Source organism: Apteryx rowi, unplaced genomic scaffold (genome assembly GCF_003343035.1).
Source record: "Apteryx rowi isolate R43461 unplaced genomic scaffold, aptRow1 scaffold_15, whole genome shotgun sequence".
NCBI lineage: Eukaryota > Metazoa > Chordata > Aves > Apterygiformes > Apterygidae > Apteryx > Apteryx rowi.
Genome location: NW_020447752.1, coordinates 735,025 through 760,633, shown reverse-complemented (window position 1 = coordinate 760,633; position 25,609 = coordinate 735,025). Strand labels below are relative to the sequence as shown.

Below are 25,609 nucleotides of genomic sequence, written 5' to 3'. Positions count from 1 at the left end.
GCTTTAATTTTTTTTTTTCACGACGGCTGCCACATCCATTCCCTGCAGACTTCACCTCATCTCCCCGCCTGCCCTCGGCTAGCGTTTTAAAGCACGCGGCTGCCTGCACCCTGTCGGGGGGGGGGGGGGGGGAGCTTCCCTTCCCCACTGCACAGTGTGTTTTCTGCTCTCTACTCTCCTGAAACCGCTCAAGTTGATGTATTGTTATTTTGGGGGAAGGATCTGTGGTGTAGGGGGGGAGGGAGGAGCCCCCCTTTCCCCCAAAAAAACTGAGGAAAATTGTTAGTTAGCGAAATGATGAGAAGAAACATGGAGTAACCTGCAAACTCGCAGGGAGGAACAAACACAGAGATCCCCCAAAAAGAGAGAGAGAGAGAGAGAGAGAGGATACAAATGAAGATTATGCAAACAGGGAGAGCGGGGGGCGCACGGAAACAACGCGGAGCCCCCGCTTCCCGCGCGGGGGCCGTGGGGCTCGCCAGCAAGCCCACAAGGCGCTGGCCGCGCGCGGCTCCGGCCCCGCGGGCAGACAAAGGCAGCGGCGGAGGCGCCGGGATGCACGCGGGCGCGCGGGGGGCCGCGGCGGCGTGGCGCACATGCACGGGAGCTCGGGGAGCCGGGCGAGTGAGCGCGCGCGCGGAGGCAGCGTTACCCTGAGCGTGAGCTCCGCGTCTCTCGCCAGAGGCACCGCGCGCCGCAGGGCTCTTATTCCCTCTGGCATTGCGAGGGCTCCCCCGCCACGGAGCTCAGCCCCTAAACCACTCCCAGACCCCAGCAGAGGCTTCTGTTTTCCGTTCGGGCCAATGAGGAAAGTATAGCTCGCTCTTCCTTCCTCCCAGGAGCAGCGCCGGCTGGTTGAAACCCCTGAGCCTGAAACCGAATACCCCAAGCCCATGAGCCAGCTGCAAGTGGCAGGCGCAGGCAGAGGARCAGGCCCCGCTGGGGGCGGCCGGAGCGGCGAGGGCATCTGCCCGGGGCCTGCCCCGTCCCGGCGYCGGGGGGCTTGGCCTGCCCTTCTCCGAGGCCCCTACTCACTGCACGGGGAAACGGGAGCGGGAGGAAACCAGCAGGAAGCCATMGCTACCTTGGGGCGACTGCTCACGCTAACGGCCTGCCCCACACCGAGCAAGGCTCCCACGCAGGGGCCCTGCAACCGAAAGCCACAAATTACGCCCGCAAGACAAAAGAAGCCATTGTCACCCAGGAGACGGGGGGGCCGATAGAGCTGCCGGCCCCTTGGGCCTCCCCGCGCCGCCCCAGCGGGCTGCCCTGGGGGAGCGCCCCGGGCCTCGGCCTCCCGCCGGGGCGAAGCCGCCCCGGCCCCTCTGCCCCCTCGCAGCCGCCCCGCGGTCCCCCAGCTCTTCCCACCTGGAGGAAAGAGGAAACGCCGCCTCTCCACACCGAATAGTGATCGGCCACAAAACGCGGCGCGGGCACGGGGCGCTCCACAGCCACACACCAGGCCTGGCTGCTACCCCGAGGGGGTTGTGATCCGGGTCAGACAGACAAAACCACCACACGAGAGATGAGAAAGCCCGTTCTCTGCCACGCACCTCGCTGCGCACCGCCGATTTTGTAAAAGCAACCACGCGTTGGGCTTACGGATCAAACTGGGGCCACAATAAGCAAGCGGCAGCACTTCCCTCGCCCCCATCCTGTCCCCTCGTGATGGGGGAGTGCGAGGCTGCTCGCGTGGGCGGCGCAGGTCCGAAACCCGAGCGTTCCTCGGGGATGCACACAGGCACCTCGCAGGGAACCAACTATTTACATTCCTGCCATTGGATTTTGGCATTAACAGCCCACATGGAGGAACAGCAGAGCTGCACCCAGCTACCATTTCAGGCTGTCTGCAAACCTCGTTGCTACAGCTCACATTCAGCTAGCGCTTGAAAGGTTACCTTTGAACTTTAAGAACTAAGAGGCCTCTTTTTTAATTGGAAGCTTAAATTTCTGAGAAGGCGGCAGCAGCCGCGAGGAAACGAACCGAGCTGCCAATCTGCAGCAAAGCGGCCCTGTCTGCCCTACGACTGTGTTGAGCCGGAGCAGCGTTTCGGTATCTGTGAAAATGCAACTCATTTCTTCTTCTTTGTGACACGGCTTCTTAGCTTTAGGCTCACCACACACTATTTTAAACGCTGGTGTTTATTTCCAGCTAGATGTGTGACACTGCGAGTCCTCCAAGCTGTATACAAATGAGGATTTGAGACTAATGCATCGACTTGAAGACAATAGATAACACAGCAAATAAAATTTAATAAGTTTGAATGAGTACTTTTGCTTATTGGTCTAATTTTCATGTACTTAATATATTTATATAGCAGTTTTGCATCAAAAGCAATTCACAAGTGACATACAAACTGCATATGAGTATCACACATGCATAAAACAGCACTAGGTTGTGCTGCGGGACCTGCGAGCTCCCTCAACTCAAAGGGCAGTTTCTGTCTCCAGGGGCACACCCTCAGCTTCTAATTAGACCACAGTACAGCAAAGCATTTTAGCATCTGTTTAAATCCATTCCTATTTAGTAAAGGAATGAACAGAAAGGAATGGATGGCTGAATTACAGCCTATAAGAGGGAAAAAAGGGCTGGCTGTTGCACAGAGTATGGTAACAGGGCAGCATCCTTCTGTGAACAGGTAGATGTTTCATAGAGGATACACCATCCTTCTTAACTGAAGGACAGCAGTGATACAAAGACCAATTATAGCAGTGCTTAGATATTGTAAGTAATAGGGAGAACCTTTAAGAGAGGAAAAAAAGGTGTTACCGTAACTGCGGCTTTCATTTTCATTTGTTCCATAATGCAAACTTTATCAAGTTGTTAGAAATGCCTGTCGCTATTTCTGTAGCCATGATGTCTTGGCACAGTTGCTGTTTTACTGCCACTGCTTTGCAAATAGTCTTGCAAGGCTAACAACGCAAAACCTAGTAAACAGTCAGAGAGGAGTCCCATAATTTCAGCAGGGCTATCTGATATGGTAAACAAGAAATCAAATTAGTACTTTTTTGGTTTGGTTTGGGTTCAGCTGTATGCAAGTTGTTTCAGTCCAGTTTGAATTTAAAGAGAGAACTAGATGTGAGCTGTTTTTGAGCTAAATAAAAAATGGTTTTGGTGCATCTTGAAGAAAGGAAGCAGTTCTAAACCCGTTCAGTTTCCTTTTATCACACTGTTTCCTACCTTTAGGATTGCAGTACCAGAGACATCTGAGGTGACAGAACAAGCTTCTGCCCCTGAAAGCTGATGTTGTAGCAGCCCTACCTTTTCCACTTGCCTTGGCTTCCAGCTACACAGTGCAGTGCTCTCCCTCAAACCCACTTGCAAGCTCATCAGTCCCTTTGCTGAGCTGATTTATCTCACTAATCTGATAGAAAGTTGCAGGTTTTATTTGTCTTTGGGAGGGGGAAGGGAAGAGCAAGTTAAATCAGCTCACAGATGGGTGTGACAAATGCTGGAGTTAACACAAGGCAAATAAATAAAAACTTATACCCAGGGGCATGTAAGAGGGGAGACAGGAGGACAGGCTTCCTGTTCTTGGTAGCAATGAGCTACTCTGCTCACCCTGTGTATCGTGTACTTGCACCTTCAGTGAGCTGAGTAAGGGGCTTGTCCATGAACCCATGGCTATGAGCTTTCCACACTCCTGCACTGTGCTTTCCCTTCTGCCAATACATGCATTTATAGAGCAATGCGATGGCTTGGATGGCCTGAAAAGTAAACAGTTTTTCTTCTTTATTTCTGGGTTGATTTTCATCCAGACCAGTCCCCTGCCCAGTTTACTCTGCAGCTGCACTATGGCATGTTCTAGCAACGAGGATGGAAAAATGCGTGCGTGGGACTCTCCTAGCAATGAGGATGGGACAATGTGGGCACGGGACTCTCTTTTTTCAGGGGCAATGCCAACTTGCATCAGTTTGAAGGTTGTCACACCACAATCTCAGCCAGTCATGCCCCTAATTTCTCATGTTGTCTTATTGCCTAAAATTGAGAGGTGGTACTTTGAAACTTTTACATATTTTTGATTTAAACTGTCTCCCACTTAATTCCATTTTCTAGGGCTCCTATTAGGTAAGTAGTCATTTACTTACAGACAAAAAAAAAAAAAAAAAAAAAAAAAAAAAAAAAAAGGTAATGAGGTTAAGTTAATGGTGCAAGTCCAAGTGAAAGCCAGGGCAGTCTCCAGTGCATCTAGTGCTCCTAGTAACCGAACCAGCACAGCAGATGGAGCGTTCTCTAACTTCATTCCCAGCACGGAACTTGACGTACAGTAGCCAAGACAGACATTTGTGTCTGGTAATACCATCTGTGTCTGCAAAACCACAACGCTTTCACTGGAGTGCTTTTTGTTTGTAGGGAACACATTAATGGTGGGTATCGCATACTGCAAACTCTTAGTATTATGAGAACGCTAAGAACAAAAAAGAAATGAAACAATCCCATTTCTGAGTAACAACARTCCATAACAAAGAATATGAGTATTGGTGTTTTGCATAAAAGAATGGGCAGCATGAAACAAGTGACAGCACTGACATTTAGCTCCACCATAACACAATCTCTTTAATAAGGGCTCATGCCCTCTGGGTACTCACAGCAATAGTCAAGACTAGCATTTATACAGGAAAGGGTCAATCTGAATTTCCAAAGATGGAGAAAGGTAATCTCTTGAGAAGTTCATCTTTAAACTGGACAAGTTCATGGAAGAGAAATCTCTTGAGAATTACTAAGCACACAGAAACCACTTTCATCTCAAGAAGTCGCTGCCCAAACTACATACGGTTGAAGTTTGGCAGACTATTAAGGAGCAATATCATTTTATGCTCACCCTGTTCTTACGCTCTGCCCAGAGCATTTATGACAGCAGGAAAGAGCAGACAGGTTACTGAGCACCAGGGATCTTTGTCCTGATCCAGTACAATTACTCCYGTGCCCTTAAACTATCAGCGTCCATTATGAATTGAATATTTGCTACTTCTTTAGACTGACGAGGTTTTTGTACTGCCAATGCTGTAAATCAGCCTTCCCTGGCCTTTATGCTACTCCAGCTATTACTAGCATTATCCTTATACCTTCTCACTCCAGCCACATCACCCTTGCTTTTAACCCTCATGCATGACAATTCTTCCTTTCCCCCACATCAAACCCAAACTCTGTTTTCACATTTCAAGCACTTACAGTCTTTCACTATTTTCACTCTGCCTATCACATCTAGTAGTTTATCAAGCTGACAACCTCCACCCTCATTCTGCCAGTGACAGCAACCTCAATGGCTACGTGTCTGCTTCTTCATCAGGCATCTCCTTCCTTTCTCCCAGGCCATCCCCCCCAACACGGGAAAAGCTCCATGTCAAAATCTGTTGAATTGCTACTTCTTTTAAATCCCTCTTTGAAACCTACCATCTGGCATTTTATGAAGCAAGTAGTGAACTGCAAGAATATACTCTGCTTTTTCTGCTAAATTCAGTTAGTCATGTTGTTACCTTATTCTTCTAAATCATCTCTGTCTTGTTCTGTTTACTTGCTGCATTTTTTTCAGCATCTGGAGCATGCCTGCTCTAGGAAAGGGACCGTCTTCTTTACTTCTTACCTTGTACAATCCATGAATCCCGAAGCTCTGAATCATGATTCTGTTTCATAGCTTTAGCATATTGTAAATAAAGTATGTTATTTAGTAGACTAAGCAACTGGGAAACAAGTTGCCTGGCTTCTATTTTCTGCTCTGTCACTGCCTGATTGTGTGACCTTAGGCAAGTCACTTAGAACATTTCCAAACCCATGTGTGAAATTTGGCACTCCTATCCATATCTAGTTACGCTAACAAGCAGCTTACTTTTTCAGAAGGATAGAGTATCTTTAGCTTCCACTGAAATCAATGGTACTGAGCACATCACAGCACTGGGCTTCCCCASGATGCACGCAACAGAGTCTCTCATATTATGGGGACTGGTACCTTCCAAAATGTTTATTTTTACAGAACGAGGGAGTAAATGCTGCATATCACTTTCTGACTGCACACTCCTCTTGTATATGTTAGTACCAATCTATTTTAGACATTACAGTTTGGAAACAGTTCTGAGCGATTTGCAAAACGCTAGAGGTCGGCTCAACAGCAGAGCTTGGAATGCCGCCAGCGTTAGGTTTGGCCAATAGAAAATGCCTCCAAAACACAAACAGCAGTTAAATCAACTTAGGACTTCCAATATTACACGGCATTCAACTGCCATACAGGTCAGCAGCTCTTATATCTCTAATGGTAACTCCTGTTCCAGTTGTACTAATTCCCATGAAAATTACAATGCGTATTTTCAGCTCCCCCAAAACAGTTTTTCTTTTTTTTTTCCAATCATCATATAAAAACAGCTACAAGTAAGCACCCAAACAGAAGGAAAAGTGAGGTTATACTCATCCACAGACTAGATCCAAGATAGGCAGAAGCAGGACAAACTGTCCTTCTGTCTCAGATCTGCCCTAACTGGGTCCTCTAAAACAAAAAAGCCCAGTCTATATAGTCAGTCCAATCTTTGATCTTGCTGTCGAACAAGTCAACAGGAAAATAAACTGGCATGAAGGCCAGTGACAGAGTTTTCAGTGGAGACATACATCTATTAAAAATGGATTTAAGTGTTCAAGTTCATTTCACAAAATGCCCCTCAGCTAACAACTTTTCAGCCATTAACAGTTTGAACCCAGGAAGGATTTGAACCCAGTCTACAGAAGAAAGACTTTGATTATTTTGTATGACATATCTGTATCCTGTGAAGTAATTTCTTTGGATAGCACTTTTAGAGGATCTACTGCTCAAGGTCAGAGGTAGTCTGCCATTTTCAGAACAAAGAGAACTGCTCAAAACTGAAAAATTGAAAGGAACTTTTCAAAGGGATTTGATTAAAGATTGTTTGCATTCAGTGAGTCTCAAACTTTAGATCGATTATTTCTCAATAAAAGAGAGAATGAAATGTGTTGAGAACCTTTAAAATGAATTTTTAGAATAAAAAAAATAGAATGTTCCTCTCTTGAAAATACCAACCACAGGCCTTAAAAACGTGAAAGATCCATTATAAAGTTCTCAAACATAAAACYGATTTCTTTAAAACCTGGAGCAGTCCATTGGTATTACATAGCACAAGCAGATCAGTCACATYGACCCCCCCCTTCCTGCTCACGAAAAAATAAATAAATCAATATTTCCTCTCCTACTAGCTTTTGAGCTCGAAAGGAATTAAACAAGCAGGTCAAGAGCAGAGCTTTTTAAAGACTTAAACAAACTTACTTTTTCACTTTGGGGTATTTCATCTCTGAGATGGCATTGGTCGCATCCGTCTGTCTCTCTTTCAAGTGCTGTGGCCACATATTATCCACCCAGTCGACTAAGTCCACCTGAAATCCCCATCAAAACCAACTGTTAGTCACTAAACACTTGGTAGGATACATTCCTGTTGGACAAGGCTCTAACAAGGTGGCAACAGCGGCAGACGGACAGCTGGCACACGCTCGTGGGCCGTGAGAATCTCGCTGCTCCAGTGCGAGGCCTGGGCACCCAGCTCCTCAAAGCGCAGCAGGTTCATCACCACAGCTCAGGCCTTTGCAAGCCAGAGAGTAAAAAGAGCTCTGCAGCCAGTTCAACTGGGTGCAAATCCTGACCTACAGGCACCTGCGAGCACTTGCACCAGCATTCAAATGCACTTGTATCCAAATGCATTTTTGTAGCCAACATCCTAGAAACTGCATTAATGAACATTGAAACGCAAACATAAAAGAGATTATATTATTCCAATACTTTACATTTCAAGGAACATTAACTCTATTTTTCTGGCCAAATTTTGATTTGAGTAATTACATTACTGCCTACCAAGCATTTCCTTCATAGTTCTGCTTGGATATAAAATTCACTGAGGTCCTTGTCTGAAAGCCAAACTTTTAAAAAGYGTGGGCAGGAGCAAACAGTGGAAGCTGACCACTGAGAATGATACCACCAGCAAGGCAAAGAAGAGAAGGAAACCAAAGACTGTTCAGAGATGTTGCGACACGGCTCCTGTATTGGGTCCTAGAGTGTGGACTACCATCTCTGTCCCTTAAAATGACAGCAAGGACAAGCCTGCGACTCCTCCTTCTTTGGTCTGTGTTATGAAGGAGCCTGTGCTGGATATCTGAAACAGTCCCTCCTGGTTATGCAAGTGGGTCTCGTACCAAATTTCAAAACAGGGAAAACACCAGTGAACTAGAGAAGTCCGATGAGGGAGGCTGTAGTGCTGCATTTGGCCACAGTGTGGCTGTACATCCTGAGCCAGCTCAGGAAACAGTGAAGCGAATGAACCTCCATTTATGGGTCAATAGGACTTCGAGGCACTGCCTGCAGCAAGAACGGAGAAGGCCACTTCRGGCATAGTTAGCCCTTCTGTCAGCCTCCTGACTACTAAATCTTTTGAAAGGGCCACCCAAGGACAATATTTGTATGAGCCAGCCCAATGGTTCATATCCCAGAGGATCTTCCTAACACCGCCATTAGCATGTGAAATTCTTGCAGATTGGCCCCTCTCCGTTTCTCTGTCTGCACCAAGTGCTGTTGCTAACTCACAGCCCTTTGAAAGAGGGCAAAGGGAGAGAGAATGTAGCCAGTAGAAATAGTACCAATTCCATGAACTGGTACTCCATGAATCGCATCATGACTGTCTGGGCAGGCTTGGGATGTACAGCCACACTGGCCAAATGCAGCACGCAGTATCTGTGTCCGCAGTACGCGGACACAAAATTGATGGTTACTGACCAGATTCTGACATAATTCCCACATCCTGATATTGCAACCCACACCCTTTACACAGTAAGGAACATGAATCAAGTATTTCTGCTTTACGTGGGCTGAAAGAGCTCTGCAGCCCCGAGGGGCCTCTCTTCTACAAATATAGTGCCAGTATCTGACTTTATGTACTGGACTTCCTCCCAGTCCCCTGCCTCCTCTCTTCTATCCCTCACTTCAGTACCTAATGGGGATGCCAATGTCTCTTTCAGAAAGATCTAAATATTGCTGGTTTTACAAAACACTGTGCAGCCTGGCCATATTAAATAGATAAGAATTCATTTACATGTAGTAACAGATACCTAATAGCATTTTCCAGTGCTGAGTGCCCAGGAAATTTGCACAGATGTTTTAAAAGCTTGCTGAGCATGATGTGCTTGGGAAACCCAGGATCAGCTGAACACCAGAAACTCCCCAGGGCACTTTCCAACTGCCAGCTAGTGTCTGAATGACAGCAAAAACCTGCACAAACTTCTAAAAATGTGCTTCATATTCCATTTGTGATAGATGCATAACAGAACACAAAAGCCTATTTAAGAATTACTTCTACAAATCAGTGACTAGAGCTCCAACCTATGCCTGAACGGGTCAAAAAATAAGTGTGGTGTTTATATTGTCTGCATAGGCCAGAGATGTCCCAAGTGGAAGAACTGTTGGTAGAATCAGAATAGCATTTAGAAATGACAAGGGGGAAGCGCTTGAAAACACAGCCTCAGAGAGCTATAAAGTTTCACACCCAGCAGAGGCTTGAGCATCCAGTGCCGGGAGCAGATTCACAGGGAACAAGCTGCACGCGCGTCCGGCGTTGAGAAGTCCCTTTGTTCTCCCACCGACCGGGACCGATGCCCAGGCTCTCTGCAGAGTGCCCTGAGGAGACGCTTTTCGAAAACTTCAAGGCCAGTTGCTCCACTGCCTCACTGGTACCGCTGAGCTGATGCTCTTATCCCCACCCACGCTAGGCTACGTTTTAGCAATGAATGAAATGATCTTTATTAACAATGTCATGGTTTCCTCAGCTTTGACTCCACTGGGTAACAAAATCACCAGAGGCCTGCACTCTTCAAAGATGCATACAAATCTGCCCACTTTCTCTGACTCTACTGCAGTAATTATGCTGATTTAATCATGTGTAAATTTCTATATTTAATACACGTTTTCAACTTATTTGATTCATAACCCCTTGAACATTTTTCAGTGGCTAGGAGGGCCCATATATAAGGAATTTAAGCTTTCTCATAATAGCTTTAAGTTTCCTCCCCCCACCTATAGACACTTTAGAGATAATACATAACCTTCCTCCTCACCAAGCCACAGACTGAGACTGCTCTTTTAATGCATTATTAGCTAATCTTTTCTCTTTATATTTTCCATAAAAAATAGCTCTATTGTTATCTTGCATTAGGTTGTATTTGCACATTAACACTTATAAAAACATCAAAAGGCAATAGACAGATATTTAATTTTGGATGCAATTTCCCTTAAATATCTTCAGAGGAACTGGGTATCTGTGCAAATTGCATGATTAAGAGCTCATCAGATACCTAATTCCTGTAAGTTAAGTTCCACTGTCAAGGAGACCAGCTTTCTGCTTAGATAAAAATGAGATCCCAGCACTRAACGGATGGGAGTTACAGCCACTTCACATCACTTGATTTGTTTAAAGTGTGCATCCTGCAACTCCATGTTTATTTCTGATAAAGCTACAGGTAATTGGGAAGAAGCTAATAATGAACACCACTACAGGGATCTCTTACCACATTGGGGCGCTTAACAATGTTCTCCAGCTTCGTGTGACTGAACTCCAGGCTGATGACATTGTAGAGTTTTTCACGCTGGGCCTCTGGCGTTTCATAGTATCTCACAAACTGAGACATGCTCATTTCCACACCTTTTTGCGTATTCACATCCATCACATCCACTATACGACGGCTGCCTGCAAACACACAGAACCACTCTTAAAAACATTTGCCTTTGCTTTATTTTAAATGTATACATTCTTGACAATCGTAGTGAACTGGTATTAGAGAATGAGGGATGAACATCTGTCCCTCCACAGGGCTCCTCCTCAGCAGCTCAAATAGTGAGCAGGCAAGTAACTTGGAACCGGACTTCATGCCCCAGTATGATACTGAGCAAGTCACCTGGTGTCTCTTTGCTTCAGAGGGATGGAGACAGTATTTCCCTCCTTTACATGGATGTTATGAGCAGAAGTACCTTAAAATCAACAAGRAACAGATATAAAATGGTAGCAGGGGGCATGCAAGACAAACAGCTCTCCAAACCATACTCTGCAATTTTCTAAACATCCATATGCCTCTCGAGATGCTGTTACTCATGTACAAAAATTATCCATATAGAGCAAAGTGCCTTGCATAGCCGGATGCTATAAGCTGCTGAACACCTTATATGGATTGCTGAGCATTCTCAATTCCAAAAGTCGTTAGCGAAGACGAAAGCACTAAATGCCTTGTAAGAGTGAGCCCCCACTTTGGATCTCTCCACACAAACTACAGGACATACTTTCAGCTTTTCRAGTGGCAGACATACAAGCCTCATTAGCACCAGAATGTTGAACAGCAGTTTTAGTCAAGCCTTCAGCTTTACAYGGATTAATCCACAATCTTCTCTTTGGCCAACTGGAAGGTTTCACCTCTCTCAGCAATTTCATCATTCTAATTAGCAGTTCATTTGTGTGTGAGCGAAAGGGAGCCCATGAGACACATGCCTCATTTCCAGGAGAGAAGGATTCCAGCAAACAAACTTGCAACATTTCCAAAAAAAATCCCTCCAAAACGATTTTCATTGCTGAAGAAATAACTCTAAATAAATTGCATTAAAACAAAATGGAAGGCCTATATATGCCATCAGAGGGAATTATTAATAATTACAGCACCTGGCCTATTGTGTGCTTGGGAGCAGTATTTCAGCAAGAATGATAGTTTGGATTGCATCACTCCATTAAAAACATCCTTAGCCACTGATAGCAATGACAGTGACAGATGTGATAATGATTCTGGAAAGGAACTCAAGACCATAAAGCTTTGTAATCAAAAAGAAAAATTTACACTGTGTAAATCTGGAATAGTCCCAGTGGCCCTTCAGTCAAACTCTTCACTACAGTGCCAGCGAACAGGATTTGATTCCTTAGTCTGGATTCAACATTGTACATGGTGTTGCCACCTTGAGGCAGCATGGGGAGAAAGTTTAGTTATGTGTCCTTAAATGAGATAGTTGAACGTTTGAAACAACATACATAAATAAAACCCAAACTAGATTTTAACTGTTAACTTTACAACTCTATGGGAAAAAGCCTTTTCTTCAACTAAATATATTAGCAATATATGTGAGTGAAATTCTGTTAAACAGCTCCTGAATAAAAGCCAACCTGATTTCTGGACTCCATTGCCYTGAGATTAAAGCAGCTACTACAGAGCAGAGAGGCGAGTACATAAATACTGGAAAATTACATTTGAAGGACTGTGTGACTGAGATTGGGATCTGCCATATTACTGTCTAGGTTTCATCTCAGCTCTGCTGAAAGCAACCTTGTACAACCTCTCAATTATCTTTTCTGAAAGAAAAATCATCAGTTGCCTGATGAATTAAAAATATGAGGCCCAGTTAAATAACAAGTTTGTTAAATATACACGATTATCAATTATGAACAGAAGAGCCAAGATCAAATTGACAGTCTCTTGACTTCCAAATTAAAGAGTAATTTTGGAGGATGTTTTTCTCTTAAACCACAGTACTATCAAAGCAGCCTATACATAATGATTCCTGGAGTACCGTTCTCAAAACCTGAGAGACACAGTCTCAGGTGAGCAGCCTCATGCTCACTGCCCYCTTCCTAGATGGCTTGCTGCCAACTTTTTTCTCTTCTTTCCTGAAAAGRTTCAGCTCTTCGATTTCCTGCCCCTAGGAGACAGTTAGGTACCATCCAGAAGGGGAGGCAGGTAAAGAAGCCAGGAAAGAAGCAAACTGAGGCTTCAAAAAGATGTGGCAGGCTGAGAGACCTCCATTTATCCTGGRTTTCTGACAATCTGCTCCATGCATTTTACTTGATCTGCCATTTCTGTTAACCAATTTAATTCCTGGTCACCACGTTGCCATGAATTGCCCTGTCCTCTAAGGAGAGAAGCTGGTAAATGCAGCACGATGCAGCCTGCAGAGGCCCAGAAGCATCTCAGTGACCCTGGCAGCCTCCTACCCTCATGTAGCCCCTGCTCCTCGCTTCGGCACATCACTTGCTGCACGTGGATAACGGATACCCGCATCCCTCGTCGACAAAGAGCACACCTTTCTGCTGATGTGCAAAGCTTCAGTTGCTCGCACATCACCTCACCCTTGGCTTTCGGGGAATTCTTCCCAGCATAACTCCTGCCTGGAGAAAGTCGGGATGGTGGGGTATCAAGAGAAGGTGCTGTTTCCCCTCCCGCAGCAGATGTGATTCTGAGTCAGAGACAAAGCTGGTGATGCTCAGGTTCACTAGAGGGGATTTTACTGCCTAAAGAAATCACTGTCTTCCTCCTCTAACACTGCCTACTCATCAAGCAGAAAGTGAGTCCCCAAAGGATCAGAAAGACAGTAACTAAGAAACAAGCCAGGCGCCATCTTTGACAGGAGGAGCAGATGAAAGCAAGGAGGAGAGAGGAGAATTAGTTGCAGAGATATCAGAAGTTGCAGAAAACAAAAACAAACAGGAAGAGCTGCTCTAGAACTGTTTCATTTGGAACCTTAAAAACATCTAATCAAGTTGCTCTGGCCCACACATTAATGAAATCCACATTAAAATTAAGGGGGGGGAAATAGCATATATAATATCTGTTCCCCCTTTTAGAGGTCTAATGAACAAGATGTTGTATAGCTTTTAACTGATTAATCTTAGACTTCTTGCTAAAATACCTTCTTGAGAGCAACAGGTAGGCAAACCTTGTCCTGTAGTCAGAATGAGAACTCCACTTGAGCACACAAATGCAAGCTACATTGCACCAGCAAATGCTTTCACAAATCACAGTTTCACTAAGTTCACCCCAGATAAAGACTTCAGTTTAACACAGGTTACGAGAAATGACAGACTCCAGCTCCTAAGCCACTCAGCAAAACTCTTGGCTGATCACCCCTGCAGAATTTGCACCCACGCTTTGCTTCACCTATAGAATACTGTAACCATTTGCCAGAGGGGAACCTACGAATAGGAAATTGTGGGATTTTAATCATCTGTCCTGGGATCTAAGAGTTGCCACTTCCCATTTCCAAAAAGGTGAAGGACTACCTTCCCCCACCTTGATCTGAAATGGCTTCACACTTGCATTATCCAGGCTACCAGACTGCAATCTTCAAAACTGTCCGTCCTTTCCACTGGTGTGGATTTAGCACTGATATTAGCAGGAGTAGAAGCAAGAGGTGGTCCATAAGTGAAGCAAACATGAAATATGCAGTAGAATACAATACATGCACGAGGACTGTGATCAGAAGTGAAAATTATAACAAATTGTTGCGTCTTCCCCAGTGTAGCACTGGCAAGAAAAGGTGAAACGGTCTCCCAAGCAAAGACAAAATGTCCTTTCTGTAATAACGATTATAAAGCTTGTCCGTTAAGAGGATGAGGCTACCTTGGGAAATTATTTTAACCCTTTGTGACAGAACTGAGAACCATGCCTGAAGAACGATATGGTGTCTCCAACTAGAAACCAACCTCAAATGCAGAGGGTCAGGTTAGAAGAGGCCTGCTGGACCCTTCTAATCTTTATGCTTCCTTCTGTGAAAAATATCTTTGGTTTGTAAAGCAGGATTTCTGGCAGAGCCCTAGGAAATCTGCTAGCTTCACTAGTGGGTTAATTGTACCTAAAGATTGAGGTTTTGACTTACATCCCAGTTAATCCCTCCGGAGGCCCCCGAGCTGGAAAGCGTGTATTCTTCTGCTACCCACAGGAGACTATTATGACATCCCATACTAACGGGAGGGATGTGAATCAGAGCAGAAAGTCCTTGCTCAAATGGAGCTCTTAATGACATTCCCTGAATTTCAGACCCAGCTAAGTACAAGTTAAAAGCAACACATACCATCACTCCCAGATCCAGCAGAGGGCATTGAAGAACAAAGGGAAATAAGAGCTCAGCTTGGACACTTCCACCCATCTCTCCCACGTGTCTTTAACAGCTAGCTTTCTCACCCAGCATTTTCCCCAAATGGAAAGCACGGTCTAACCCACCATGAAACTAATATTCCCAAGCCATCAATCTCTTGCTTTGCAGTTCTCTGCCTTTTCTCTTTACACCTCCTCAGCCAGGCATCTGCCCCGGCCCTGCAATTCCTTCCCAGCTCCCCAGGCCATGGCATGCTGCCTGCAGAACAAGAGCCTTTTCAGTGGGGTTAAATTATTTCCTTCTTATGGAGATGTGATGCTATTGAGTACCTGAAAGGTACCTTCCCCCACCCTCCCCTCGCTGGTGGCTGCAGTTTTATCATTTGTTATAAAACTGCCAAATTGCAATAACCCATGTTATTAGTTTTTTTCACGCAACAAAAGGTAAGGTACTTAGAGCATGCCTACAGGAAGAGCTAAAGCCAGCAAAAAGTCTTATAAAGCCTTAACATTACAGGACTAGACTAAATAAAGAGGCTTAAGGCAAAAAATGTGTTTTAATGACATCCTATAGAGTCAATTAATATATTTACATTTATCCAAAACATAACCTGTAATTTTCAGTGATTCTTTGAGCTAAACTTCAGCCAGTGAAAACCACTGGAAGGAAAAYGTTTCAATACACAAAGAAACCTTTTCCTTTTACTTAGTTTTATACAGTATCCAAACATACTAACCTATAGTATAACCATACTACAGATAGTTGAAAACAAACAGCCAGCATACAAAAAACTTCAGAAAGGAAAATAATACAAGGTCTAAGGAAAGTAGAAAAGGATATAACTTCATTGAACTTATGTTTTATCTACTTATCAAATCTATTTTAAGAGCACTGCTCCTTGTCTCAAAATAAAACATTTAATAGTAATAGTTAGATATAATATAGGAAAAATGCTACCAAAATTAAATAATTAATGGCAATTTTAATAGCAGTATTGTTTCATTCTACACTGTCAAGTCATTTTTGCACACTAATAAACCTATCAAAATTAAACGATTTTGTTTAAAGTGACATCTTAACCTGGCAGGAGCAGAGACTGAAGTCCTTTATTTTCCTAAAAGCAAGCACAAAGGCGCATTGATTGGATCAGTGCAATCTCTTCTCCTTTTCTTTTTAGGAAAGGGGTCTCTGATGAGGAACCACACCCAAACGCGGAAGGGGCAGTTTAGCTTTTATGGCCTTATTTACATTGTAAATTCTAAGCTATACTTACTGTGATGTGCCCCACCAGTAATATCAATGGTAGGAACAAGAGTGGAGTTACGCCCCAGGCATTTGGCRCTGGGTGACCAGGGGACCAGGCAGGGAGAAGTCTGGGAGGTGGCTGAGACGATCCAATGGCTCCCTGCTCCTAGGTGGTCTCACCTCTCCCTGTCGCCCCTGCTCCTGGCTGGGCAGCCTGCCCTTCTCTTGCTTTGACCCTGGCACTCCTCCGACCTCGGGGTAAGCAAACACACCTCACTAAAATGGCAGGAAAATATTTGCCTTCTTCTGGTGGTGACTTGGAGGACAGGTTAGTTTTCTGTTGATGGAGAGCACTGAATGAGCTCACTGATGGGTCAGACAAGCACCAAAGCCTGCCCAGGAGAAGAGGAAGGACCTCTGGATCCAGAGGTGGCACGGCATAAGCAGGGGTGGAAGAGCCAGGAGCCGGGAGGGAAAGGCTCTGGCCTCTGTCAGACTGGCCTTTCTGGGTCACGAAATCTCATCACCAGGCCATAATGAGACAGATTATGGCCTTGGTTTGCCAATACTTGGCCATTAGGAAATGGAATAAGACCTTCAACTATCCCTCATGCAGCAGAATTATTCAGTAATGTGGAAATTTTATCAGAAATATTGCAGCTCTGCTTTTGTCTGGACTGGTATTTAAAGGTACATCGGCAAAGGGTTGGCAATCACAACATACATCTAGTATCCAAGCTCTGATGAGGACATCTTAGGGTGTATATAGCTGTGATTACATCAAGCTTCCAGAACATGCAGATATTAATATATTTTTAGGTAAAGACATAACTACACTTGAAGGTCATTTGGGACTAAGGTAAATTATCACACTAAAGCATAACAACTATCATGAAATATTTATGATTTTGGGTGCTATTACTCTGGAATAAGACAGCACTTTTCCAGTTTGGATGAGCTAAACCAGAAGATGCTTATTCCAGAACTGTGACTTTGAGGAGTTATTCTAAAATAGCTGTTCTGGTTAATTTTCCCATGTGGACAATTCATTTACAAATCCACTGCAGACAGAGGCTTTGAGATGACAGCGACCACATCAACACATCGGTTCAATTCCACTTTCATGTTTGGACATGATGGGAGTACATTCTTTTGAGACGTTTAATACTTGTTAAAACATTCATTCAAAGGGGATTTATTGGTGTTTATATCCGGATGCGAACATGACTGTTTTTAGCAAGACTGTCCCAGTTTAACTAAGATTCTTTAAGGAGTTTTACTGTGTTAAGCAAAGGACAAATTTAAAGAGAGATCAAACAGGAAGCTCAGCTCTAAAAATAGAAATGGCTCTATTTCCAAGATGGCAAGTCAGCAGACATGCTAAACCTAGGCAAGCGAGTGTTGTAACATTTCATTTTTATTTCTAAGGAGAGGAAAAAAAAAAAAGCATGAAGAGGGAGTATCAAATACTACATACATTTTATTTATTTTACTGCATAAAAAGCCTAATCCTGGACCAAGACTCGCTCACTAAGAACTCTTCTGATGCACAGCCTCCCATTAGACACTCACAGCATAGGTAGAAGGCTACAATTCCATCACGTTTTAGCCCAGCACCAGTTGGTGCTGAGAGCTAAACCAGCAGGAAGAAGGGAAAAAAAAAAAAAAAAAGATTCCTCCCCCTCTTTGCGAGGGAGGAAGGTAGGGTTAGTCTCCTGCCAATTCAACTTTCTGAACCATCTCACTGCAAGATCAGAGCAAAGCCCGCGCCAGCACACAGGAAGGGGAGAGGAGAGCAGAGCCAGAAGGAGGGAGAGAGGGAAGAGAATGAGCAGGACACCAATTTAGACTGGTTTAATCCATATGGCAAAAATCCAACAGGTTGTTAGATGCAGCAGCCAAGGGTAGCACAGAGAATAGAGACACAATACCGGGACACATAATAGGCAGCAATTGCAAAAACTAGATGCCAGTTTAGATGACAAAAAGATGGTCTGGCAACCAGAGCACAATACTGGAATTCAGAGGACAAGTTTCTATTTCCAGTCTATCAGTGCCACTGGATAAGTTTTAACCTCTGTATGCCCCAGGCCCTGGTTTCATGACCCAAACTGTTCACCAGTAATCAAGAAACTGATGAGGCTTAAATAACTTTTTTAAGCTGGGTCGGCTCCCTGCCTGCTTCACAGCACAGTTCCACCTGCACCGGGGTAGAAGTGGGCACGACAGCACCAGAGCTGGCACCGCGGTGGGAACACCGCATGGCAACACTGAACCACAGCCTCAGCATCCCCTCCAAATACTACAAACTGGAGCTTTTCCTCTTTTCCCTAAACAATATGCTATTTAAGAGGCACAAAACCAGTGGGTGTCAAATGAAGCAATGTCCTCTGAAGTTCTGCAATTTATCACTTTAATACAGAGAGATTCTGACTTTCAACATGCACTGTTCCACCTTAATATCAGTGCATGCCTATGAAATCAGGAGAGTCCCAAAGGGTGGGTTGCTTAAGAACAGCTACAAACTGCTTCAATTTTTGACAGATCAGGTAGAGTCCTCAGATCCTAGGAAAATCACTAAGGTAACCTTCACTTGAAAAAATCCATTCAGAAACTCCTAAGTCTAGTTTCTAATTTTAATTCTGCCCATGAGAAAACACAGCACAGTTCCACAGTTTTGCCAGTTGCATCAAGTTATCAGCAGCTGTAATTCTTCCTAGGCCTGAGCACACAGGGATCACAGTGAGAAACAGCTCAGAAATCACATTACTTGGTCTGATCAGCATATGTGTCTGCATGTAACTACCTACCACAAAGAACTAATAGATTCCATGAAAAAAAACAAACAAAAAACCCACCTGTCAAGTCCTATTGGTACTGCTAACAAATAAGTATGTTGATCTCCCTATCATTATTGGATCATAGTTTGTAAGAATATCATAATAGCAAGTGCTCTAGTCTGGAATGATTTATCTCTACTTCTTCACAAGCTATTAGGAGATTAGGGAGTAAAATGAGGTATGTACAGTACAGTGGTCTCGTCAAAGACAGACAGGTACAAAGAAAACAGGAGAGGTCGCTCCAGGGAAAAGAAAGCAAAGAGACAAAGACTGAAGGATGAGCCAATGTTCCTTCARTGCTGTACTTGGCACAGAGAAACCCTGCTAGACAGAATTGGAACAAATCTCTTCAATAAAACAGCACTTTTTATTTTTTTATTGTCCAGATGTTTCCTCTTTGTAGTGCTCACATTTAAATAGAAACGCAATAGCTGGAAGGCTGGCTGGCTTACACTGAGAGTACGATATAACCCCTCGGTTGATAGACCATTGGTTTGACTCCATCCTAGCTTAGAGGCACTTGGAAGTTACCCTCTTCAGCGGTAGCAATTATTTGCTGATTTTGGTTGAGGTCTGACTTAGCGGTTTCCCAATTACAGAAAAGCGCCAGAGCACAAAGCATGTTGGCCATCCCAATAGCATGGCTGCAAGAACATTTTGAACTTTAATTTTTAAAAACAAAGTGTTTTGAAAAATAGTTGGAGATTTAATACAAGCTTTATCCATGAAACTCTATGTTGGAGGAACTGTTTGTTTTCATAAAGACTGGATCTCAAACAAATGTTACTGTGATACTGCAAATGGCCTTATAACATCTGAGGCAAGTCACCGGCCTCGACCTACGCTACTTCCTGAGTTTCTGTTTCCCCCCGAAAAGGTATAGAGGCAGGTATATAACTCAGCCCCCTTAAAGGTTCTGGTTTGGGATTCCCAGACCAATGGGAGTAGCACTGACATGCGGTTACTTTACAGTCACCTGCGAGGAGCATCCAAGCTCAGCTGCACCCTGCAGCGGAGCTGTTGTCCTCTCCTGGATCCCTYCTCCTCACGGCTTTCCGAGAGATGTTCTCTCTCTCTCTCGTGGATTGGAGTCACCTGACCAGTTTAGGGCATGACTTGCAGGATCTGAAAATCGGGGTACCCTCAGTCTGAATCCACATAGGCTTAAGAACAAGTCGACAACTTGGTTTTTATAAAACTACGTAGGAGCTGGCTTTCAAACCATGAGAAGAGTGAAGCTGTTTTCATTAAATCCATTTTGGTTAACAGTCCCACTCAGAGCTTGCAAACTGGACACTGCAGAACTGTGCTAATACATAAAAATGAAAAAAAGCAGAAGCCAGAGAGCAAGCCAAATGCAGTTCACACCACGGGCCACCATTAACATGAGCAAGGAGAGGAGAAATCTTACAACGAACGGAATATTTCACACAAGTACATCCCACAAGATCAGTCCTGACTCTTTTACCATGGAAGGGTCTGGTCCACTGTGTTTTGAAGAATAAATTATTTGGGCACTAGGCATAGAGCAAGATCTCACTGCTTCTTTCTTATCCCTCCACACAAGACTCCTGCAGACACAGCAGCTAATGACTCCTGACTCAGGTCTTCTGTTCTTCCAAATGTGGCACTCCCATTCACAGAGCAAATCCTCACACAGGGGGAGAACCATACATCTTAATCAAGACTTAGATGTATGTCTGAGGGCAGACTTTTGCACTTCCTTTGAGCAGTCTGTTTAATTTTGGGAACCACTCCTTACAACAAAGTTTCCCTAATGAGCCTCCCTCCTAACTCCTTCTCTCGGTCTCCAATTTCACAACTTCCTTGAAACAAATGGAGCGTTGCTCTATAGAAAAAGCAACACTAGGTTCCTATTCAGCAGAAATGATGGAAAGTATTCTGCACGGCAGTGTGTGGTTGCTTTGTCCCTCTTTTGTATCTGCACAGCTAATTTTCTCTCAGAGGATGGGGAACTGTACATTGATGAAGACAAAATTTCCCCTACTTGCCTGCAGACCACACTACGAGCCTCTCAACGTGCTTTGTAGTTTGATGTGAATTCAACCATGATACAATTTTCAGACAAGATCAACTGGAGAGGGGGAGCAAACACGCAGGAGGAATGAACCAAAAATCATTAGGAAGCAGTTACACACAGAGAGCTATCTGGGTTGCTTTCAGCTTTCTTGATTAGCTACTAACAAAAAGCTGAACACATTTGCACAGCCAGCTTGGAAACTATTGTGCTAATGCATGAAAAAGAATTGTGATACATTCTTTTTTCTTACCGTTGTCTCTGCTCTCTCCTCTTGCCTTGATCCACCTGACCTGCAGTCAGCACCACAAGTTTCCCTTCTGTGGAGATACTACTTATGACTCTTGACTGAGCACTGAATATTACGAGTGTGTGTGTGTGTATGTATAAACATATATATACTATATATATGAAATATACATATAGCTTTTTATATATAAACCTCACACATTTGATAAATCCAGAAGAATCATTTACCTAAAATGTGTGCATACACTCTTTGCATCTCTCTTCATTCCCCTTTCATTATCACCTATATCCAACAGTATGACTGTATGGATTAGGTGAGTTGTAGTCTTTGTGTAAGAAACCATATGTTCTCATCTTAGCTGGAGCTCCTGGGGACTACAGCAGCATACATATTTAATAGAAAAAAAAAAGGCTAGATGAAAGATATAGACCCTACCATAGCTTATGGCTGCTACATATTCTCGACACTTACCATATACAGAGGGACTGTAATCCTTTCTGTCCCAACTACACAGAATTTAAATTATTTAAATCAGCCTACTTAGATTAACTAGCAGTGGAACACATGCCATCCCATCTCAGTCTTCTGCACAAAGAGGCCACAACTTGTCCCATGTGTGCCACATTCAGATCTAGCAGCAAACATTCAGTACATCACTTATAGTTTACAGGAAGACCGCAGAGACTCCCAACTCCTATTTTCAGTGCTGCAGCGAATTTGTATCCGGGCAGGTCATTTCACATCCCCCGGCCCACGGTGTCCACCCAGGAAGAGGAGGCAGTGCTGTTTACTGTGCACCACTACACTACGGACTCGCACAAACCACTCACAACGCTGTTCCGACACCACGCTGCAGAAAGCTCGCTTCGGCCTCCCCTGTGAACAAACATCAATGGCCAATGCAATACTCCTCTGCAGGCCTAATTCTTCTTCCATTGCAGCCAAAAAAACCTCACTCACTTCAACAAAGTAAGACGAGGTCCTTAACTTCTTGTCCAGTTAGTGAATGAAAGATTTATTCGTAGATGTATGACAGAACATAGCATCTCTCACAGAACAGATACTTGTCAGCAGGCACAAGGGAAGTCTGACCCGAATTTGCAAGGCCAAACCCCTCTATTTAAAGGGCTTTTCCRTTGCAAATGTTTGGGATTTAATGATGTAATTCATTCTATTATCTTTCTCCACTGACACCATGATTATAAACTCACTGTTGAGGCAGAGACCTTCACACATATTTCTTTAAACACTCAATTTGCAACTGAAATTTTTGGCTCAGCTCCTGGTTTTTTGGTGTTTCAGATGCCAAATGAGAAGGGCAAAACACAGCGATAATCAGGTGTCTCTTCAGCTGCTCCCAGCAAAGAAAGCAAAGAGATGCATAGAGGTTTGGTTTTGCTTTCACCCTTTGTCTTGGAGATCAAAGGCTGCAGCCAGGTCTTTAAAGACTTGACAGAATCACAGAAATCAAATATTGAAATGATCTATTAGGTCCCATCTTGTCCATCATCTCCTGGGGCCAGGAGAAGACTGTTCTTTGCAATAGTTTTCAAAGCTTTGTCCTGTCTACTTTTTAATGCCATATCTCAATGCACAAATCTTATCACATTTAAAAGCTTTGTTGCTTTCAACTTCACTTAGATCTTTATTCAAGTCAAAAGCAACAGAGCCTTTCAGCACAGTTAGTGAAAAGAACACAGCAACTAAATGAAGTGAACCAAACATTTTCAACCTGCTTAAGGATTAAGGCCTGTTCTACAACATTAGATTTTAATTGAAAAATATGTCATTGATGATACATTTTTCCCTGTTTCTATACTTATTTTTAATCTTGTTAATAAACCCTTAGTGAGTGAGTTAAAGAAGAAACAAAATCAATCAGTGAGTTTATGTCAGTTGTTAGACCACCCCATGAATAGTATAAGTCCTGTACTTGCACTGTTCCCACTGATACAATGCCCGGCTGTGCATGGTGAATTCTATACAACAATGCTGCTGTTCCTACAGAAGTGACCGCTGTGGTCACAACTTTAACCTCTTCAGCACAGGGATCACAATAACTGAAAGTCTCTTTTCTTTCTTAAAATACTCGACATGTTTTGAAATCACTTCTTTCGCCACTAGCCTGTCTTTGCAAGCTTGACTTTGCGGGGGTATACACACTATGGCACACAAAGCTGCATCTAAGCCTGGACCTCCTCAGCCTGTAGAGAGGTGAGCTGATGTACGTTGCAGAACTCAGCAGGAGCACTTAGGTTTATTTAGGCACCGTATGAGTGTAAAAGCTGGGATCCAACGGTGATAAACAGCAAGCCTGTGGCATGCACACTGAAAAGGGGTCAGTTAAAAAAATAAAAAATTAAAGCAAATACATCCATCCAGACTAGCCTTTATTGCTTAGAAAACAACACCACACTTGTGCAGGGACTCCACACCTATCCAGAGATTTCCTGACCGTACTGTGACAACCCAGGGAGATAAAGGCAGGGCAGACATCAATTACAAGTCAAAGGGTGAGACGCTGCAGATGCCAGAGAAAAGCAGAAACTCTTTTAAACTCAATCAATGCTGACCCATGGAAACCACTAAAAAGAAGTCATCAAAGAAAGAGAAAGGGAGCTTGTACTGATGCATACATTCACGCATGTTTCCTCTTTTTTCTCCTTTACTTGGCTCATAGGTTCCAAAGCTACTCAGTGCTCCATTTTTCAGATTATATGATGTACACGAAGAATGATATAAAAAAAACAATCAAAACAAAACAATAGAATGCTTTGGTTTTCTCACATCAAAGACTAAAGCACATGACTTGCATTCAGTTCTTGAATTCAGGAGCAGCAAAGGCTAGAGGTGGTCAGTGGCTGCCCCAGAAGCCCTGGCTTCGAACAGCTTGCTGAGCAAGGCAGTTACCTTTCACCACTTGCTCAATCTTAGGTTAATCTTGGCAAGTATACTTCTTTTGTTCTTTAGTGTAATTGGCATAAAGCATTCAAGCAGGTGTGTTTGGAGATTCAAGCACACACACCCAGGAACATAAGCTTTTCCTTTTCTGTCCATCTATGACTCCTCTCCATGCTGTGAGCCCAAAAGCATCAGCGTGGAAGAGCCGACACAACAGAGGCCCAGAAAACATCAGTTATACTGCATAGCTGCCTCTTTGGGCATTTGCACTACATGAGCAATAAGTCATTCAGAATCACACGCTCTGAGGAAAAATTAGTAATACTTATTGTGCTACCCAACACTTGCCACCTTACATACCTGATACTCCCCATAATCAGTTCTTCAGCTAACCTGAGCACTTCTTCTTTGTAAAGACACTGGTGGGGAATTAATAGAGAGCTTTGTGACGTACATTTACATGACTAGCAGCCAGGGAAAGAGTCTGAGTGTCTCAGTAACGCTGGCTGGGAGCACCCTTGAGACACAATGTCTGTTCACTGGCTGAGACTGATTATGGTTACAGMGAAGAAGAAATGGACAACGGGGATAAGTTCTCTGCACTCCTCATGAGCTCAGAGCCCACGGCCTTTAAAACAAGCGAGCAGGAGAACACATATTAGGAAAAAAAGGCACAAAGCCTCAAAGGTACAAAGACAAGTAAACCAAAATACTATGCAGATCTTAAGGCAACAATTGCAAATGTACAAGAAGTTTTGGAACAAAAAAAAGACCCAATACCTACTCGCTACTGCAGTGCGCTTATTTTTTAAATAGCTACTACGCATATACTAAAACCAACAAGGTACTAGTATGGCATGCCAAGAGTGAAGAATGTGGAGGCTGCAGAAATAACACTCATTAAACTTTTAGTACAAATGTTTAAAGGAGATGTAAGAGGGCCGATGACTCTCTTTGCCAAATTTTAAATCAGTTTATGATGAGACGACAATGACATTCTGTCTTTCAAAATCAATATTCAAATCCACATTAGAGAATGAAATTATAAAGCCTAATAGTTATTAGATTACAACAGAATTTTTCCTCTTTCAAGAGTTGCCTCAAGTTCCTAAGTAGGCCAATAATTCCTCTCCGCTTCTCTATTTGTATTCTTGGCTCGTGGCCATTTCAGAGATCAGACAAATTCCAACTGTTGAAATTAATCCACTGTTTCAGGTTTAAAGAGTATCCAGGATATCTTTCTTATGGAGGTGGGAGTCAAATGTCTAGTTATAACCATTATTCCAACTGTGCAGTTTAAAGTGTTTGTTCATTAAAGTAAAACTACTGTACTGGAAGAGTGTTTCATTCATATGTATTACACACAGATGAACATTCATGCATGTTAATGTGCGATCCTAAATAAATCATAAACATTACCAGACTAAATTACAGCTGGTATCTGCTTTTTTTT

General features: G+C 43.6%; 1 protein-coding gene across 7 annotated transcripts in view; it reads right to left on the bottom strand.

Annotated features, from left to right (window-relative positions):
* The window catches only part of KDM2B (lysine demethylase 2B), a 120,674-nt gene that overhangs the window by 80,241 nt on the left and 14,824 nt on the right, over positions 1-25,609 (bottom strand). For 6 of the 7 annotated variants that reach the window (XM_026058838.1, XM_026058841.1, XM_026058840.1 and 3 more), the window contains exons 5-6: positions 10,547-10,725; positions 7,269-7,375 (exon numbers count right to left, since the gene is read on the bottom strand). In XM_026058838.1, the coding sequence (XP_025914623.1) occupies positions 7,269-7,375; positions 10,547-10,725 (286 nt within the window). Of the gene's footprint in view, positions 1-652; positions 687-7,268; positions 7,376-10,546; positions 10,726-25,609 lie in introns of those variants that run through there. The other variant, XM_026058846.1, reaches the window with a different exon arrangement.